Source organism: Megascapheus bottae, chromosome X (assembly GCF_031878675.1).
Source record: "Megascapheus bottae isolate mThoBot1 chromosome X, mThoBot2.hap1, whole genome shotgun sequence".
Lineage (NCBI taxonomy): Eukaryota > Metazoa > Chordata > Mammalia > Rodentia > Geomyidae > Megascapheus > Megascapheus bottae.
The window spans coordinates 39,104,595-39,124,983 of NC_143547.1; the positions used below are offsets into that span (position 1 = coordinate 39,104,595).

Below are 20,389 nucleotides of genomic sequence, written 5' to 3' on the forward strand. Positions count from 1 at the left end.
GAGACAATAGTCTCTTGGACTTTTGTGCCCCCACTGGCACTGAATCGAGATCCTCAGATCTCAGCCTCCTGAGTAGCTAGGATTACAGGATTACAGGCGTGAGCCACCAGGGTACAGCTTAGTCAGTTCGTATCCCACCATAGACTCCTTCCCCTGTCTATTAGCATGTGAAGTTCTCTTCTGTAGTAAAGCTGGGCTCTGATATCCTCTCAAGCTGGTAAGATTACTTTCACAATCACATTACTTCAGAAAGGAAACTACACATAAGGGTGAGTGTTTTCTTTTCACCAGTCCTGGGGCTTGAACTCAGGGCCTGGGTACTGTTTTTGAGTTTTTCAAGGCTAGTGCTCTACCACTTGGGCTACAGCAGCACTTCCAGCTTTTTCTGTGTATGTGGTACTGAGGAATTGAATCCAGGGCTTCAAGCATGCTAGGCAAGCACTCTACCACTAGGCCAAACTCCCAGCCCCAGTGCTTCATTCCTTGGTGTTTGGCTTTCTCTCCTACCTCTGGTTCTACCCACCTCATAGAACACCCATGAGGTTCTGAAAGGAAAGGGGATTTTTGACCTTTTATAGTCTATAACTTTTTTTTGTTAGCACTTCCTCCTTTAAACACCTCCCCCGATTCCTTGGAAAGCTTAGTACAATTATTTTGATTCAACAGTTTCCTTTTTATCTCCTTTCTTCTGTCTTTTTCCTACTACAAATATTCATAAATAGGAATCTTACAAAATTACTTCTGTGTAGCTGGAAGATTCTGTGGTGTAGGGCAGGTTTTAATGATGTGATCCATTTCACTGTTTTTGTTTTTAAAAGTTTACTCTGGTGTTGTAAAGAAAATGGCTTGTAAGAGCAGCCTGTGTAGGAGAGACCATATGGATATAGAAGAAAATCCAGGCCAAAGATAATAGAGCTCAGTCTAGGGTAGTGACTCCACTGAGAGGGAGAAGCGAATGTACGTAAGGCATATCCTAGAGATATAACTAATGGAAATTGATGATGCGTTGGATTATCAGATGGAACAAAAGGAGGGTACCGAAGAGAATGGATTTGGCTGGGGAAACCATGAGTTCGGTTTTGAACTTTTTAATAATGTATAACTTTTATACACTGCAAGAGAGAAAGCCATATACTGTTGGCTCTTTTAGCCACTCTTTTAAATTCATTTTTATCCAGAAAATACATTTCTCATATAATTTCTCCTCCTCCTCCTCCTCCTCCTCCTCCTCCTCCTCCTCCTCCTCCTCCTCCTCCTCCTCCTCCTCTTCTTCCTCCTCCTCTTCCTCCTTCTCCTCCTTCTTGTCATGAGGCTTGAACTCTGGGCCTGGACACTGTCCCTGAGCACTTCAGCTCAAGGCTACCAGTCTACACCTTGAGCCACAGTGCCACTTCTGGTTTTCTAGTGGTTAATTGGAAAGACAAGTTTCATGGTCTTTAGTGCCTGGGCTGACTTTGAACCTCAATCCTCAGACCTCAGCCTCCTGAATGGCTAGGATTACAGGCATGAGCCACCCTGCCCTGCTCATGCAACTTCTTAACCCATTGATTTATGAAACGGTTGCAGTTGCTATCACCCTACTTTAAATCATTGTCATACTTCTGGGAAGTTGTGGGACTCATAGCCTCTAATCTTTCAATGACTATTTTTTCCTAAACATTGTTACTGCAGAATTGTTTTAAAAGTATTTCTAAGAGACAGAGCGTGGCTGACTTGGTAACACACTTGCCCTGCCACGCACAGTATCCTGAGTTTGATCTCCAGGACCTCACACTCAAATCTGTGTAAGTGGGTTAGGCACTAGTGGCTCACACCTGTAATCCCAGCTACGCAGGAGGCTGCAATATGAAGACTGAAGTTCAAAGCCAGCTCAGGTAGAAAAAATCCAGGAAAATCCATCGCCAATTAACTAGCAAAAGCTAGAACTAGATGTATGGTGCAAACAGTAGACTTCCAGCTATGAAAAAGCCAAGCAAAAACACAAGGTCTTAAGTCCAAGCCCCAGTACCAGCACACGGAAAGCAAACCTGTCTAAATGTCTTCCCATTTTCCACAGGATGAAGTCTGTTTTATTTATTTATTTTTTGCCAGTCCTGGGGCTCTACTACTTGGGTCACAGCACCACTTCCAGCTTTTTCTGTGTATGGGGGTACCAAGGAATCGAACCCAGAGTTTTGTGCATGCTAGGCCACGCTTCCGGCCCTGAAGTTTGTTTTCTTTATTATGCTGTACAAAAGTTCTTTAAGGTCTGGTTCCTTCAGCTGAACTAGATGAGAAATTTTCTGCTGTCTTTGTTTATGCTGCTCATACCCTCCTCTGGCTCCTATATTCACAGAGAAAAATCCTGTTCATCCTCTAAGAAAACTGTATGAGACTCCTACTTACCATTTATTGAATACCAGTTATTGAATGCTAAATGTTTAGTGTGTGTGTGTGTGCGCGCGCGCGTGTGTGCAAGCATGTACACTGGTACTGGAGCGTGAACTCAGGACCTCTTGCTTCTGACTTGGGGTTTTCACTCTGAGATGGTGCTATGTCGCTTGAGCAATACCTCAACTTCTGGCTCTTTACGGGTTAATTGGAGATGAGATTCTCTCAGATTTGATTGCCTGAACTGAGTTCGAATCTTGAAGCTCAGATCTCACCCTCCTGAGTAGCTAGGAGTATAGCTACAGGTGTCCAGCAATTGTTTTATTTTATTTTTAGACAAAGTGTTTTAATAGAGACCAGACTGGCCTCAAACTCTTGATCCTCTTACTCAGCCTTCCATGTGATAGAATTACATCAGGTTACCACCATTACTACTATGCCTAACAATGCTTATTTTAAAATATGTAAGCTAAGTATCCTATATTCATTAACTGACTGCATTAAATATGGTTTATTGTGCATTCATCTCATCTTCTCTACAAGAATGCAGATTCCTGAAGACACTGACCAGATTGTAAGTCATCTTTGAATTCACAGCTGAACTGCACACTTATTTTATGTTGACAACACCTCCTACTTAACCCATATCCATCCCCCCAAAGATTTCCAAAATACTAAGTATTAAGGGGATACAAAATGGAGAGTTGAACAAAGTTAGATGTAATACAATATCATCCTAGAGGAATCACATTTATATAGTAAAAATTTTAAACCTTAAGTGTCACTGTTCTAAGTTTGAATTACTGATTTTTCTCTTTCAATGTGTAACTTTAAGCAGTCATGTTTTCTTTCTAAGCTGCATCAGTTACATGGTTATATTCTCCTTCATAGAACTGTGGAAGGATGACATGAAAAAAAAATCCACAGTGGCCGGGAGCGGTGGCTCACGCCTGTAATCCTAGCTATTCAGGAGTCTGAGATCTGAGGATCAAAGTTGAAAGCCAGCCCGGGCACTAAAGGACCTGAGACACTTATCTCCAATTAACCTCTAGAAAACAGGAAATGGGGCTTGGCTCAAGGGTAGAGTGGTAGCGTTGAGGTGAAGAACTCAGGGACAGCACCCAGGTAGAGATCCAGTCCCATGACCCACAAAAAAATCCATAGTGCATATCACACTTTTTTTTTTGCCAGTCCTGGGCTTGGGCTCAGGGCCTGAGCACTGTCCTTGGACTTTCCCAAGGCTTAGCACTCTACCACTTGAGCCTCAGCACCACTTTCAGCTTTTTTCTATGTATGTGGTACCAAGGAATTGAACCCGGGTCTTTGTGCATGGTAGGCAAGCACTCTACCACTAGGCCAAACTCCCAGCCCCCATATCACATCTTTTTTTCTCTCTCTCTCTTTTTTTTTGCCAGTCCTGGGCTTTGGCTCAGGGCTTGAGCACTGTCCTTGGACTTTCTTAAGGCTAGCATTCTACCACTTGAGCCTCAGCACTACTTCCAGCTTTTTGCTATGTATGTGGGGTACCGAGGAATCGAACCTGGGTCTTCGTGCATGCTAGGTAAGCACTCTACCACTAGGCCAAACTCTCGGCCATATCACATCTTTTTAAGAACAAAAAGCAAGCTAGACTTTAAAGAAGCTACAGACAATGGCCTGTCTTTGGGTTTGCTAGTAGATCAGTTCAGCTTGTATCCTGGGAGCACCGAGGAACCTGGAAATGGTGATTGTAATTCTAAAACTATATCAGGCCCTTAACAGGAACTGCATACCAAATTGAAACATTCCCCTAGCCTTTGTTTAGTTTTCAACAAAGGAGGGAGGGAAGAACTACAATTTCCAAACACAAGTGAACACATCCTACATCTTTTGTGTTATTACATCAACATTCAGGGAGTACATTTGACATAATTGCTTGATTCAAATCTACTAAGCCATTTTCACACTATCAGAGTGTCTTGGGAACAAGATATCAGATTTGCCTGAAAAAGTTCTTGTGATTCTTAACTCTTACCCAGTCAGTGATGATAAATGTTAAAACTGCCACACAGAATTTACTGTGCAAACTTTTCAAACCATTTATATCATTAATTGACCCCCCCCTCTCCAAAGCCATACCTATCTTTAGGATAAGCAGTTGCTGTGGCTAGGGAGTGGTGGGCGTTTTTTCCTTAAATAATTAAGTGTCTAATATTTGCAGAGTGAAATAGTTCATAATGAGGCGAGGCTTAATTTTTTTTTTCCGCTGAAACTCAAGTCGATGGCTATTTAGCTCTTCCTCTACCCAAACGTCTTAAGGACTACATCTCCCAGCATGCTTTGAGTCTGGTCTGACTTCATCTCAAATGGCCCCGTAGGGCAACAAGGTATGATCAGTTCTGACCGTGCTTATTTCTGTCAAAAAAGAAGAGTCTGCCCTAATTGGCAGCTGTTGGAGCTTTTTTGCTTTCTCTGCCAAGCCTTCGTCCTCTGAAGTGCTGTCCCTGAAGCGGGTTCTTCTGTACTGAGAAGGCCCATCCATCCCCATAATTGACTGAGGAGCAGGGGCAGCGTCTCCCGCGATCTCAAGAATAGGAGGGAATGTTGACCGGGGAGCACCGCTGCGGCCGATCTGAGGAGCAGGAACCGGAGCCCAGGCTGAGGGCGAAAGCCATAGAATCCCGACCGCGCCTCCGAAGCGGTGGGAAGCGGAAGATGGACAAACTCCAGTCCCAAGGAAACGGTGGGAAGCCGCTGCGCCCTGTTTATATTTACAGTCCGGAGTATGTCAGCGTGTGTGATTCCCTGACCAAGGTTCCCAAGCGGGTGAGATGAAAGACCTGTGTGGGTTTTGTGCATGAAGGGTGGGTGTTCAGGATAGACGGGGCTGAGGGGGAGGGGGGGGATTAGGAAGCTGAAAGACTAAAAAAAAAAAAAAGCCAACCCTCCACACTAATTGGAAAGCTCTGTCCGAAGCCTAAAGGTGAGGTAAAGAGAAAGTGAACCCCGAGGTTTGGAGAGCGCCGCAAGCCAGTGGGGGAGGGGTGGGGGAGGGGATGGGTGAGAAGAGGAGGGGATGGCTTGCGGGGAGGGATGGAGTTTCTTTAGGAGCTTGAGTTATGAAACACAAACTGCTGAGAAGAAATACTCCCTCACCGATGTAAAGGAGCGGGTATCTACTGTCTGGGCGATTTTGATACCTCATATATTTGTTGTCTAATGTGTATTGCATTAAGACAGGAAGGCGAACTAAAGTAGATAGCTCCTTCAATCTGGGTGATGTTTTTGGAATTTCGTTAGATTAAATGTTTAAAGAAACTATGAGCTGCCTCTTTTTTTTAATGTGGATTTTTTTTTCAGGCCAGTATGGTCCATTCACTGATTGAAGCATATGCACTGCATAAGCACATGAGGTAAGTTGGCTTTTCTGCATCTAGCTTTTCATCCCTAAAGCTACAAGTCCATAGGCATAACCTTGCTGTACTACTTCACATTAGGGATAATTAAAGAGATAAGAAAGAAAACTTGAAAAACCACAGGCAGTTAAGATTTCATTATTTCAAGATGTGATAGGCATTTTGTGGAGAATTTGAGATGAATTCATTTGGCAACTGAAACCTAGCCTAGTAGAAAAAAAATGTTAAGCAGGAAGTCGTCGGTTTTTTTTTTTTTTGTGGGGAGAAGGGATTTTTTTCCCCCTAAGCAAGATCTAAGGGTACAGGTACAGCCTAAGATTTTTAGAAATGCTTCTACCACTACCATACTTTAATGACCTAGCTTGGAGAAAAGTCAACACCCAAGCAAACTGATGAGGCCAAACAGGACTCAAGACCCATCAAAGTGCGTCTTTTAAAAAAATGAAGCTAGGCATGGTAGCTCATGACTTTTATCTCAGCTATATAAGCACCATAAATAGGTAAGCATAAATAGGCAAGTGTAGGCATTCATGTGAGATCCTATTTCAAAAATAAGTAAACAGAAAAAGGACTTGACTGTAGATATGGCTCAAGTGGAAAAGCACTTGTCTACCAAAAATAAGGCCTTGAATAAAAGTTCAAGAATAAAAATATTGCCAGTTCTGTACTGATATCATAAATGCATCTGTATGAAGCTGCCACATTTATAAGTAATGGTATGATATTTTCTGACCAAATGGATGTATCCTATATCAGCTAGTATTGTATGCTTATCTCTTACTTTCATATTTCATCTTTATAATTAACCTAATAACTTCTGGTGTACCTCCTTTTTATGGATAGTGTGGGTTGACACAGGGTCTTATTGTATACCCTAGGCTGGTCTACAACTCCCAAGTATTGGGATTTCAAGAATGTGCTACAAAAAAAAAGAATGTGCTACTACTCCCAGTGTGGTATTACCTCTTTTAGGCATAGTTTATTTTATTTTATGCCAGTCCTGGGACTTGAGCTCAGGGCCTGGGTGCTGCCCCTAAGCTTTCATGCTTAAGGCTTGCACTCTTAAGACATCTTTTTTTTTTCTTTTTGCCAGTGCTGGGGCTTGAACTCAGGGCCTGGACACTGACCGTGAACACTTTTTGCTCAAGAATAGCACTCTGCCACCTGAACCACAGCACCACTTCTGACTTTTTCTGTGTATGTGGTACTGAGGAATTGAACCTAGGGCTTTCAGCATGCTAGGTGCTCGAGCACTCGACCACTAGACTACACTGCCGGCCCCTCTTATCACTTCTTGATCAACACCTCCACTTTCCAGCTTTTTGGTGGTTAATTGGAGATAAGAGTCTCACAAGCCTCAGATTTCACTTTTCTGAGTAGCTAGGATTAAAAGTGTGAGCCCCCAGCACCCAGTTCTTAGGCATGTTTTTCAGCCATCATTTAACCTCCTTGTTCAGTCAATATAACTGTATGTCTTTCATTTAGTGCTTTGGGTGTTTTTATTGCTATTTTGGCAGTACTAGGGTTTTAATTAAGGGCCTTATGCTTGCAAGGCTGATATTTTACCACTCAAGCCACACTTCTCACCTAGCTTTTTGTGTGATTAATTGGACTTGTAATCTCATAGACTTTTCTGCTAGGGTAGTGTCAAACTATGATCCTCCAGGTCTCAGTCTTGTGAGAGGCTAGGATCCCAAGCAAGAACCACTGATGCACAGCTCACTACGTTTTGTTTGTTTAAATTATTTTTGGCAACCCTTGGGTTTGAAATTATGTTTACTGCAAACAGCAAAGAAAATTAAGCTGTTTTCCCTATCAAGTAGATGTTAGCTGATTTTCAGTGTGAAATAGTCTTGGTTCTTGAATTCACACCCTGGGCACTGTCTCCTATCTTTTGTGCTCAAGACTACATCTTTTCCCACTTTGAGATACAGCTCTAATTCTGGCTTTTTTGGTAATTAATTGGAGATAAGAGTCTCACAGACTTAACTGCCTAGGCTGGCTTTGGACCACACTCCTCAGATTTCAGCCTCCTGAGTAGCTAGGATTATAGGTGTGACCCACCAGGGCCTGGCTTAGTATTCTCAAGCTTTAACATTTAACAACATACATGGGAAAGTACAATAAGAGACAGCCAATAGGTCTGGGAAACAGTCCAAAAATTGTAAACATTTTACTTTAATGGACAGATGGTATAGATAAATTTTCTTGAAGAAGAAATAATCACTGGATCTTGACTGTAATATTTCATTTTTGAGGCTAGGCCACAGGATTTCTCCTGAGCACCTTAGTTGTCCTAGTATTCATTATAGTCATTTTAATTCAGGGGCCATGGCCCTATTCAGCGAACATTAAAAATCTATATCTCTATCATTTAGATCTATACTGCTTCGACTTGAATTTAAGAAATACTATTTTGTTATAAAGATCATCTTGTTATTTTTTGTTGCTTTTTCTTTATCTTTTGTTCTTTGTTTTTTTGGTCAGTTGTGGGGCTTGAACTCTAGGCCTGGGTTCCTCAGGCTCAAAGCTAGTACCACTTGAGCCACTTTTTGGTGGTAAATTGGAGATGAGTCTCATGGGCTTTCATTCCCAGGCTGACTTTGATGCTTTTGATTTTTGTACAATTTTTTTCTCATTTGAGATTATAATGAACTGGTCACATCGCAAGTAGTCGAAAGTAGAACAAAATGCTCTGAAGGCTGCGTTAGTCATCCAAGGTCATTAAAAACGGACGGCCCCTAACTATGTACAAAAATATGAAATGTGAAAAGCAATCTTATTCTGAGCATTCCAGTAACATTTTTGTATACATACTTAGCTATGCTACAAATTAGTTGGTTTTATATAGGACAGTTAAAAAGGCCAAAGAGGGCTAGGAGGTGGTGGCTCACACTTGTAATCCTAGTTACTCAGGAGGCTGAGATCTGAGGATCATGGTTCAAAGCAAGCCTGAGCATGAAAGACTGTGAGATTTGTATCTCCAATTAACCACCAGAAAACCGAAGGTAGCTCTTGGCGCTGTGGCTCAAGTGGTAGTACATTACTACCCTTGAGCTAAAGAGCTCCAACAGTGCCTAGGCCCAGATTTCAAGTCCTAGGACTGACCAAAAAAAAATGCCAAAGATGGCTATGAATGTGGCTTAGTGGTAGAGTGCTTACATAACATACATGAAGCCCTGGGTTCGATTTCTCATTACCACATAAGCAGAAAAAGCTAGAAATAGTGCTGTGGCTCAAGTGGCAGAGTGCCAGCCCTGAGCAAAAGAATGTCAGGGGCAGTGCCCAGACCATGAATTCATGCCCCACAACTGACAAAAAAAATGGCCAAAGATAAAAAGGGTTAAAGGTTTATTTTTCCCCCTTATTTGTCTCTGCAATTGCTGAGGTTGGTTTTTTGTTTTTTGTTTTGTTTTTTTGGAGGGGGAAGTTAAGAAGGTTAACCTATTCGATGTGTATATGATCATTGTTCGCCAACAACAAACCAGGATTGTGTTTTGCTGAATTGTTCTAAGAAAAACATTAGCTTGTTAAAATACTAAATCTGATTCACTGAAGTAAAGCTGAAGTTCTGCATTCCAGGAGATACTACTGTTGCTGGTCTCTAGAAACCCTTTTCAAGGGCAAAGGCCGGAGAATATAAGTACAGTGACGGCACAAAGAGTTGGTGGGAAACAGGCAGCTAGACGTCAGAGACATTAAGACCTATCATTAGACCAGGTCTTTTTATTCTTTCCTGTATTCCTATTTGTCACTTCCGGTGAAGAGTAGATTGAAAGGATCTGAGTAAATCCCAGTTTCAATCATTTTGCCCCTCATCTTCTTTTCAGAGATAGATGGGAAGGGCCAAGTATAGAAGCTTTTTTCTTTTGCTCATCCTGGGGCTTGAACTCAGGGCCTGAGCACTATCCTTGGGCTTTCCTCAAGGCTAGAACTCTACCACTTGAGCCAAAGCATCACTTCTGGCTTTTTCTATGTATGTGATACTGAGGAACCAAACCTGGATCTTTGTGAATGTTAGGCAAGCATTCTACCACTAGGCCAAACTCCTAGTCCTAAAAGCATATTTTTTTTGCCAGTCCTGGCCTTGAGCTCAGGGCTTGAGCACTGTCCTTGGGCTTTCTCAAGGCTATAGCTCTACCACTTGAGCCTCAGCATCACTTCCAGCTTTTTTCTTATGTATGTGGTACTGAGGAATTGAACCTGCGTCTTCGTGCATGCTAGGCCAGCACTCTACCGCTAGACCAAACTCCCGGCCCCCTAAAAGCATTTTTTTTTATCTTGAGTTCCCTAATTTGTTTCCTCAAATATTGATGATACTTAACCTCAAAGAATTTTTTGTGAGCTCGTCTCTGGTGGCAGAGCCCTGTAATCATAGCTACTCAGGAGGCTGAGATCTGATGAAAGTGGTTTGAATACAACCTGGGCAGGAAAGTCCATGAGACATTTATATACAATTAATCAATAAAAAGCCAGAAGCATCAGTCTTGAGCAAAAAAAAGCTAAAGAATAGCACCCAGGCCTGAGTTCAAACCTCAGGATTGGCACACACCAAAACATTTTTTGTTATCATTTATTCTCCACATAAATTCCATGCAGTTCTCTATTTTATAAATATGGAAACTGTATACAACAGTGAATGTATACACTCCTAATTCTATACTCATGATAACCTGGCTACCTTTTAAAATGAAGATATAAGAAGCCAGGACGGCCAGGTGCCTATGGTTCAGGCCTGTAATCCTAGCTACTCAAGAGGCTAAGATCTGAGGATCACCGTTCAAAGCCAACCCAGGCAGAAAAGTCCATGAGACTCTTGTCTCCAATTATCCCAGAAAACTGGAAGTGGCAATGTGGTTCAAAGTGGTAGAGCACTAGCCTTGAGTTAAAGAGCTCTGGGACAATGCCCATACCCAGAATTCAAGCTCCACGACCAAAACAAACAGATTAACAAAACACAAACAAGCCAGGATATAGCTCAGCAGTAGAGCACATGATCAGTGTATTTTAGCACCCAAACCAAAATAAATTAGTAAAACAAAGACGTAAATGAAAGGGTTCTGTATCCAAATTGTCAACTAATCCAAATGGAGATATCATTATGTTTGTCATGAAAATTATAACTAACAGAAAAAATTTTTTCTGAGCCCTGGTAATTTTTTTAACTTAAGCATAATTACTTACTTAGTTTTTGCCTATTTATAATTATGGGAGAGAAATCTGTCCTTTTGCCCTTTATTAGCGGAGTCATTATTTTATATGAAAGTAGTCTGTCCAGTGCAGTGAATGGACCAAATTTATTACTTCAAGTTTGTGTCACCAGAGCTGCGAGTTGTATTTTCCTCCCGGATTACTGGCTCCTGTCTCCAGCTTTAGGAATACCCTGGGTGTGACTCACTCACCTCTCTTTGTTGTCTCTTATCATTAGGATAGTTAAGCCCAAAGTGGCCTCCATGGAGGATATGGCCACCTTCCACACTGATGCCTACCTACAGCATCTCCAGAAGATCAGCCAAGAAGGGGACGAGGATCATCCCGACTCCATAGAATATGGGCTAGGTAACGTCTTTCTCGTGCAATGATGGGAGAGTTAACAGCCACCCATCGGGATTATCCTTTTTCATATTTTATACCTTTTACAAATGACTTTAAATTCTTAATTAAGAAATATTGTGTAGTAATATTCCAGTTATTTGTAGCTCAGGCTGGCCTGAGACACTACCTTGAAAATAACCAAAGCAGACAGGGAGTGTATATACTGACTGGTAAGCTCTGGGCTCTGAGTTCACTTCCCAGTGCCCCCCCCAAAAAAAAACAGACCAAAATTCCTCACAGTAGGTATTAGACTTCAGCATGAGTTTTGGATGAAGACAATAAAATCATACCTGTGCATATATCAGACTAGACTTTATGATATGAATTATTTCTATAGATTAGGATAAATATTTCATAATAGTGAAGGAAGCAAAAAAGCAACTAAACAATTTAAAAATTTCAGGAAACTGATAGTATACTTGCCAAATTCATAAAATAAAACTTATTCTAAGACTGGAACATGTGTAGTCGGAGAGTGCATGCCTAGCATACACAAAGAACTGGGTTCGATACGTTGGTACCACATACAGAGAAAAAAAAACAGAAGTGGTGCTGTGGCTCAAGTGGTAGAGCTCTAGCCTTGAGAAAGCCCAAGGACCGTGCACAGGCCCTGAGTCCAAGCCCCAGAACTGGCAAAAAAAATATCTAAGAGAAGTAAGCCAGACCCAAAGAAACATAGGCTGTAAGGTTTCCCTCATTTGTTTTTTTTATTGTAATTAGTAAAAGGGTTACATGATATTTGCCAGATAGAAGGTGCATTAATTCACATACATTGATACCCTTTCACATGTCTTGGTACCCATTGCCCTCCCCCCCACACCCCCCACCCGTCTTGGTTTTCCCCCCCTTCCCTATCAAATTTCAAATAACCAAATACAAATAAATTCAATATATCAGATAACCAAGTGAGATACTATAACAATATGAGATAACCAAGGGACAGCAAAGGAGATGAGAGACAACATAGTGCATTAAGGACAACAATCATTCGTTATATGGCTTTTGTTTCAATATCCTGGAGGTCCTTTCAATTAGTTTCATACTATATGGCCTTATGTATCAAGATTTTGCTCTATTGCAGATCTCTGCTAGTAGAGCCCAAGGTTTCTACTGATTATGACGAATGAGGGTTTCCCTCATTTGTAATAACTAGAATGTGCCTATAAATATACAAGAAAACCCAATGGATAGTAAAAGACAATGTTCCTTGGACATGATTAATTAAACAGAACTCTAAACATGCACACAGTAAGAACAAAGGAGGATATTCTTAGGAGAGAATCATAAGAGTTCAGTGCTATGTGCTTATGACAGTATAAAATGATGCTTATTGGGGCCGGGAGTTTGGCCTAGTGGTTAAAGTGCTTGCCTAGCGTGCATGGAGAGCCGGGTTCGATTCCTTGGTATCACATATATAGAAAAAAAGCCAGAAGTGGTGCTGAGGCTCAAGTGGTAGAGTTCTAGCCTTGAGAAAGTCCAAGGACAGTGCTCAGGCCCTGAGCTCAAGCCCAGGACTGGCAAAAAAAAATGATGCTTATTGAAATGAGCTCTAAGAAATACAAGTAAAAGTAATTTTTTATAAAAAGAAATATTGTGTTAATACACTATATGTGTGGGTGCATATGTGTATGTGTATTGCTGGAGATGGAACCCAAAGTTTTAAATATATTAGGCATACTCTCTACCACTGAGTAATTTCACAGCAGTCCATTTTAATCTCTTGATTTAGCTCTACAGAACTCACTAACCATGACTTAAACAAAACTGAATGATAATGCAGCTAGAAAAAGAAACCATTCTGTTGATTCAGCCCTAATGAAAGTACTAAGATCTGGTCTGGCTAAGTGTATGTTGATTTAGCATCCTCCAGCTTTATGCTGTAGTTAACTTTTCTATCTGATTCCTCATTTACAAATGCTTTTTTAAGCTGGGTACCGTGTCTTACACTTGTAATCCTAGCTACTGAGGAGGTTGAGACCTCAGGATTGAGATTCTAAGCAAGCCTAGGCAGGAAAGCATATGAGACTCTTATCTCCAATTAACTATGGAAAAGACAGATGAAGAACTATGGCTCAAGTGAGACAATGTGCCCAGTACACAATTTCAAGCCCCAGGAGCAACACCCAATTTTTTTTTTACTGATCCTCGAGCCACAGCATCACTTACAGCATTTTTCTGAGTTATGTGTTGGAGATAAGAATCTCATAGATTTTCTGGCCTAGGCTGGAACTGCACTGTGATCCTCAGACCTCAGCATTATAAGTAGCTACGATTACAGATGTGAGCCACTGCTACTTGGCTTTTAAATTCATTTTTAAAAACCGTAATTAACCAGTTGGATAGTTTTTAGAAACAACATAGTTTGATAGGACACTGGATTGAAGGAGCAGCAGGTCAAGAGATCTAGACTCTAGATCTGGCCCTGTGTGACCAGTAGCAAGATACATCATGTCATCACCCCTTGCTTTGCTCATACTATCTAGGTTGTGATTAGTGTATCTTGAATATTTATCCTTTCTAGCTCCAGTATTCTTCAGCATTGAAGAGGTTTCTGTCACAGTTGGAACTGATGTCAGTGCAATAGCTTTTGCTAGAGTGGCACTTCAACCTATTCGTTGTTCTTCTCCAGGTCATCTTTAATAAGCCCTTGTGATTTCTGCCTTTAGGTTATGATTGTCCAGCCACTGAAGGAATATTTGAGTTTGCTGCAGCAGTAGGAGGGGCGACAATCACAGCTGCCCAGTGCCTGATGGATGGAATATGTAAAGTGGCCATTAACTGGTCTGGAGGGTGGCATCATGCAAAGAAGTAAGTACGGCATTGCTCTATCTGCTTACTGATGGATTCTTTGAATCAAGTACTTAATTATATAAACTCCTCTGCTTACCATATTGACAGTTATTGAGAGACATGTGTATCTAGCACTTTCTAAGGAGTTCTGAAGAGATGCTTGTGAAATAGGAAGAGAACCTAATGTAGTGAAATAAGCACACTATTAAGAATCAGGACACCAGAGCTATATGCCTAGTTTGTCTCTTAACTTGTAAAGCTTGACCTCCAGTGGCCTCAGTTTCTTTACTAGTAAAAGGGCTAGAGCAAAGGATATAGCTAAACAATCTCAAACTTCCTTTTTAGCTTGTGGGAAATTCCCATTTTCATGGGGTTTATGCCATAGAAACATTAACACAATTTGAATAATTAGAGGAAATCTTGAATTATGGTACCAATGAAACATATATGAACTAAGCAATAGGGAGAAATTAATCATGGGAGTCTTAGCAGGGTTCATTTCATTTCTTTATTTTTGTGCCAGTACTGGGGTTTGAACTCAGAGACTTGTGTTCTTTCTTGGCTTTTTTGCTCAAGGATGGTACTCTACCACTTGAGCCACAACTCTACTTCTGACTTTTTGGTGGTTAACTGGAGATAAGAGTATCACAGACTTTCCTGCCGAAGCTGGATTGGATCCTCCATCCTCAGGTCTCAGCCTCCTGAGTAGCGAGGATCACGGACATGAGCTACCAGTTCCCAGCACAGAGGTGCATTTTAGAGCTAATTCTTGCTAGTACTAGCAGATAGATATTTGATAGAGTGGAAAATTGGAAAGACTATGGAATAGATTTTTTGGGCCAGTCCTGGGCTATCTCAAGGCTAGCATTTATCACTTGAGCCACAGTACCATTTCTGGCTTTTTTCTATGTAAGTGGTACCGAGGAATCGAACCCAGGCCTTCCTGTCCTGGAGCTCAAACTCAGGGTCTAACACTTTCCTTGGTCTTTCTCAAGGCTAGTGCTCTACCACTTGAGTGAGCCACAGCATCACTTCCAGCTTTTTTCTGTGTATGTGGTACCAAGGAATTGAGCCCAGGGTTTTGTGCATGCTAAGCAAGCATTCTACCACTAGGCCACTGTCCCAGCCCGAGATTCTCATAGACTTTTGTGTCTAGGCTGGATTTAAACCAAGATCTTCAGATCTCAGCTAGCTGAATTATTAGGATTACAGGTGTGAGCTACTAGAACCTGGCTTAACCACTTCTTATTACTGTTTTGTTGCCAGAGTATGTGCACCTTACTCAAGTCAGTTATGGTTGTCTGGGCTGTAGGCCCCTATGGGAATACCAGCATATTATTATTTTAATTGCTTAAATTAGGTTTTAGTAGATCCTGCCGGAAAACAGACACACCTGCAGTGAATATCAATTACAGACTGGTTCTAGGGATTGCCTCATTTCAAGTCTGAATTCCCGCATGTTATTGGCACCTCTCTCAGCAGACTGACAAAAACTTTATATACAGCCAGCGTTTACTGATTTATAAATACAATATTTGGTGAAACCATGCATTCCCCACATACATAAACAGACTCACACGTATCATTTATTCATAGAACACATCCAGCACACTATCAAACAAAAATGTTTATCATCACTAAAAAGCAGAAACACAGAAATTAAAGTATGAACATTTTTACCTTTGAAAAAAACTTTGAAAGTGGTTAAAGCAGATAAAAGGGCTGGAGCATAACTCAAGTGATATAGCTCTAGATTAGCAAGTTTGAGGCACTGAGTTCAAACCCTGGTGCTTTACAAAAAAAGGGTGGGAGCAGAAAAAATATTAATTCCTGTAGACCCAGTAACAATATTCTTGACCATTTATTCAGAGGAAAGAAATCAATCTTGCCCTCAAGAAATTTAATTTGTTAGGGATAAAATAGCAAAAAAATTACATTTGAAGGTAAATACGATTTTTTTTAATTCTGCAGAAGGAGAATAATGGGAGTATAATGGCATATAGAAAACTAGAATAATGAACCCCCTGGGAGCACTGGTATTAGATTATATAGGTAATATATAATTAATATAACCCCAGCCCTAGAGATGGATTCTATATAAAACTGTAATTGCTTTATGGTAGGATATATTAGCTGATTTCCTGTTGGCTGTAGTGTAAATAAATTCATTTTTACTTTTTAATCATTTTTATGTTACTCTCCATGCAAGCAGGCCATCCAAAGCCATTTAACCAGTTATTATACCAGATTCAAAATTGTTTGAATTATCTACTAAGAAGAAAGTTGCTGGAAAGCTAATTTTGTAACTTGAGTGACCTTGACTATGTATCAAGACAATCTCCATTCACTGTATTAGTACCTCTCTCTCCCACCTTTCCTTGTGCCCCTACCAGAAGGATTTTTTTTTGCCAGTCCTGGGCTTAAGCTCAGGGCCTGAGGACTGTCCTTGGACTTTCTCAAGGCTAGAACTCTACCACTTGGGCCTCAACACCACTTCTGGCTTTTTCTAAGTATATGGTACCAAGGAATGGAACCCAGGTCTTCATGCATGCTAGGCAAGCATTCTACCACTAGGCCAAACTCCCAGCCCTCCTAGCAGAAGCCCCTATTCTATTATGTATCTCAGCATGCTTATATAATCTCACACTTCTTTTAGTTTCATACTATTCTAAGACTATCATGCATATGAAAGTAACTGAAATAATTTTTCTTTAGTTAATCTGTCTTTATGTTAGTTTAATTCATAGGCCAACTAAGAATCTAGAAGCAAGGAAGGAAGCCATTTTCTTTTTCCAAGAACAGACGAACGAATTGGTGCCTTTGATATTGATTTTTTTAAATTTTATTGTAAAGGAGATGTACAGAGAGGTTAGAGTTACATAGATAAAGTTATGAGTGCATTTCTTTTAAATTTTTTTCTTTAAAGTCAACGCATTTTTTTTTGCCAGTCCTAGGCTTGAGCTCAGGGCCTGAGCACTGTCCTTGGGCTTTCTCAAGGCTAGAGCTCTACCACTTGAGCCTTAGCACCACTTCCGGCTTTTTTCTATGTATGTGGTACGGAGGAATTGATCCCGGGTCTTCATGCATGCTAGGCAAGCACTCTACCACTAGGCCAAACTCCCAGCTCTGAGTGCATTTCTTTTTTAAACAGTGTTATCCCCCTCCCTCATTTTTGCCCATTACATATTGGTTTGAAGATTCCTTTTTTTCTTTTGCATTCCTGCATTTACTCAGCTTTCTTGGTACAGCACATTTATCTTGGAGAGTTTTGCTATAGGTTGTCTGAAAACAGCATTTCCCTGATTCAGTAGTGCAGTTTTTTTCCTCAATACTTTACTGTAGACCAAGTGCCACCTGCTGTCAGTAAATTGTTAACAGCCCCTAATTTTATAGGGCATTCACTATGATATTTAATCTAAGTCCCACAATTTGCACATTTAAAGATGATAGGTATTGTCTGAGTGAGCTTTCCAGTATCTTTATCTAGATATTGGCTAATTTATTCTACTTTGATTTCAGATAAAAGACAGGCATTTCTCTTGAAATTTCAAGTTATTATATCTGTTCTGATACCTCTTTATCAAATGATCACTTTAAATTGTGTGTGTGTGTGTGTGTGTGTGTGTGTGTGTGTGTGTGTATGTATGTATATATGTGTCTGTCTGTCTGTCTGGGTACTGAGGCTTGAACTCTGAGCCTGGGATCTGTCTCTGAACTTTTGTGGAAAGATAGCACTCTACCACTCCAGCCACAGCTCCACTTCTAGCTTTTTTAGTGCTTAATTGGAGATGATTCTAAGACTTTCCTTCCTAGGTTGCCTTTGAATAAGATCTTGAGATCTGAGCCTCCTAAGTAGCTAGGATTATAGGCATGAGCAATTGGTGGCTGACTTACTTTAAATTTTATAGGCTGAAAAAGAATATGCCTATAAATTGGTTAAATTTTAAGACAAAGTCACATTTGAAAGATATTTCTTAATTTTTTCCCAGCTTCTCATAAACTTGCATGGGCATATATTCTCCATGGTTTATAGGAAAGAAGAAAACTCTTGAAATATCTCACAGTATTGAGATGTTTTTTGTTCAAGAAAATATTATTTAATGTTGGGAGTTTGGCCTAGTGGTAGAGTGCTTGCCTAGTATGCACAAAGACCTGGGTTCGATTCCTCGGTACCTAGAAAAAAAGCTGGAAGTGGTGCTATCGCTCAAGTGGTAGAACACTAGCCTTGAGGAAAACCCTAGGACAGTTCTCAGGCCCTGAGTTCCATCCCCAGGACTGGTAAAAAATATTACTCAGAGATACTTGTTAAATCACAATAAGAAGACAATAAAGAAAATAGATATAAAGACTGACACATTGAACCATGGGCTCTCACACATTGTACCACCAGCTCTCAATTCTGGGGAAAAATGTGCTTAGTTCTAAACTTGGCTTGGACAATTAAGGATGGAGTAATATGGAGATTAGGAAATAGAAATTTACTAAAAGGAAACATCAAAATAAGAGGATTCTGGATAAATTGATTATCAGGATTAATGCTGAAGGCTGGTTATGGTAATCACATATCTGTGTAATGTTGATGGCTGAGGAACTAGCTGGTTATAGCAATTTAACTAACACTGTATTTTACAAAGGCACAGGTAGGCAGGGAAGTTTCAGAAGCCTGAGTAAAGTTTAGTCTTGCAAAGAATTGCTGTCACCTTCAGTAGCACTACAAACATTTAATACTTCATATCAAAGCTAAATGAAGTTATTCTACTTCATTATTATACTTCACAACCCCTAATTATATAGCCATATGATGAAACAACGGACTTGATTGATTTATCACATTAAGACTCCATATAGGATAGAAATTTGAACAGGGCTCAACACCTACTTATATTCCTTATAATATGCTGTAATTTCTAAGACCTAATTTGCATTGGAAAAATGACTAAAGTGTTGCAAGTGAATGAGAATAAAAAGGATTGCTCATTAATAATATTGTGACAGCTTGTAGCATTTATATCTTTACCTCCTGTAATACACTAAAATAACTGGCAGTTGGATTGAAAAGTTAAACATAATAAAGGAAATTATATCAACTAGAATGAATATTTCAAGCTTCTAAAAGGGAATCATTTTCTAAGCTTATGAAGTAATAAAAGTTATTCTCAAGGGAAAGACCAAATATGAATGTGTAACATTTTAAAACCAATATAACTTCTTGAAGTTTTTGACTAGACTCTATGGAGAGCACATATATTATAATTCTTTTTTATTGTCTGGGTAATGTATAGAGGGGTTACATTCGTCAGGTATTGGTACACTACATTACTTCTCGCACATTGATAGCCCTTCTTGTGCTTTGTCCCCCTTTCCCTCCTCCCACCCCCTCCCAATCATCTTGTTTTCCCCCTTCCCTATTTCATATAAACAAACAAACATATATGCAATATACCAGGTAACAAAGTCAAATACAGTAACTACATGAGATTAACCATAAGGGGAAAAAAAAGAAAAGAAATAACTTCACATAGTACATTTAGAAAAACAATTTCAAAGATAAACCTCTGACTAAGTCAAAGCCTACAACATAGGTACAAGGAAATGGCTATTTGCAAGGGGGAGGCAAGGAGAGAGGAATAAACAGGAGATTAATAGAATGTAGGCAAGAATATATATATATATATATGCCACAGAACTGACAAAATAAGGGAAAGTGGTAGGTGGAAGCAGGGTGGGGGGGTGTGAAGATGTAGAAGGGATGACACAGGTCAAGATGCATTGTATATAGAAATTGCTTTTTAAGTGGCAAAAATTCAATATATAACCTAAAAATTAAGAAAAGTGAAGGAAAGAGTGGGATGGGAAGGATGAGTGAAAATGTTAAGAGGGATGACTTTGACCACAAGGCATTATATTCATAAACTGCTGTGTTGAATGGCAACTCCTTTTTATAACTACCTATAAAAAATAAAATATATTTTTTAAAACTTCACAAAACTACAAAAAGCCTATGTGACATAAGTATGACCAAATGTGATAAATTTGCATTATCTAAAGCATTTATGTAGTAAACTGTATGGGAAAAATAGGGACAAAGAATGATTTACAATTTATAGAAGAGTTGTATAAGCAGAAATTGTGGGAAATGTTTATTATTAGTAACCAAAGAAATGCAAATCAAAATAAGTATGTAAGCTTTTTTTAAGCCTAAATTTAACATAATTGAAAATGATGGTATTTAGTTTGCC

At 40.0% G+C, this 20,389-nt stretch overlaps 1 protein-coding gene across 2 annotated transcripts in view; it reads left to right on the forward strand.

Moving 5' to 3' along the window:
- The first annotated feature begins 4,736 nt into the window (after positions 1-4,736).
- The window catches only part of Hdac8 (histone deacetylase 8), a 246,324-nt gene continuing 230,671 nt past the window's right edge, over positions 4,737-20,389 (forward strand). Inside the window, exons 1-4 of one of the 2 annotated variants that reach the window (XM_090326956.1) lie at positions 4,737-5,175; positions 5,710-5,762; positions 11,194-11,324; positions 14,027-14,168. In XM_090326956.1, the coding sequence (XP_090183082.1) occupies positions 4,951-5,175; positions 5,710-5,762; positions 11,194-11,324; positions 14,027-14,168 (551 nt within the window). In that variant the 5' untranslated portion in view covers positions 4,737-4,950. Of the gene's footprint in view, positions 5,176-5,709; positions 5,763-11,193; positions 11,325-14,026; positions 14,173-20,389 lie in introns of those variants that run through there. The other variant, XM_090326957.1, reaches the window with a different exon arrangement.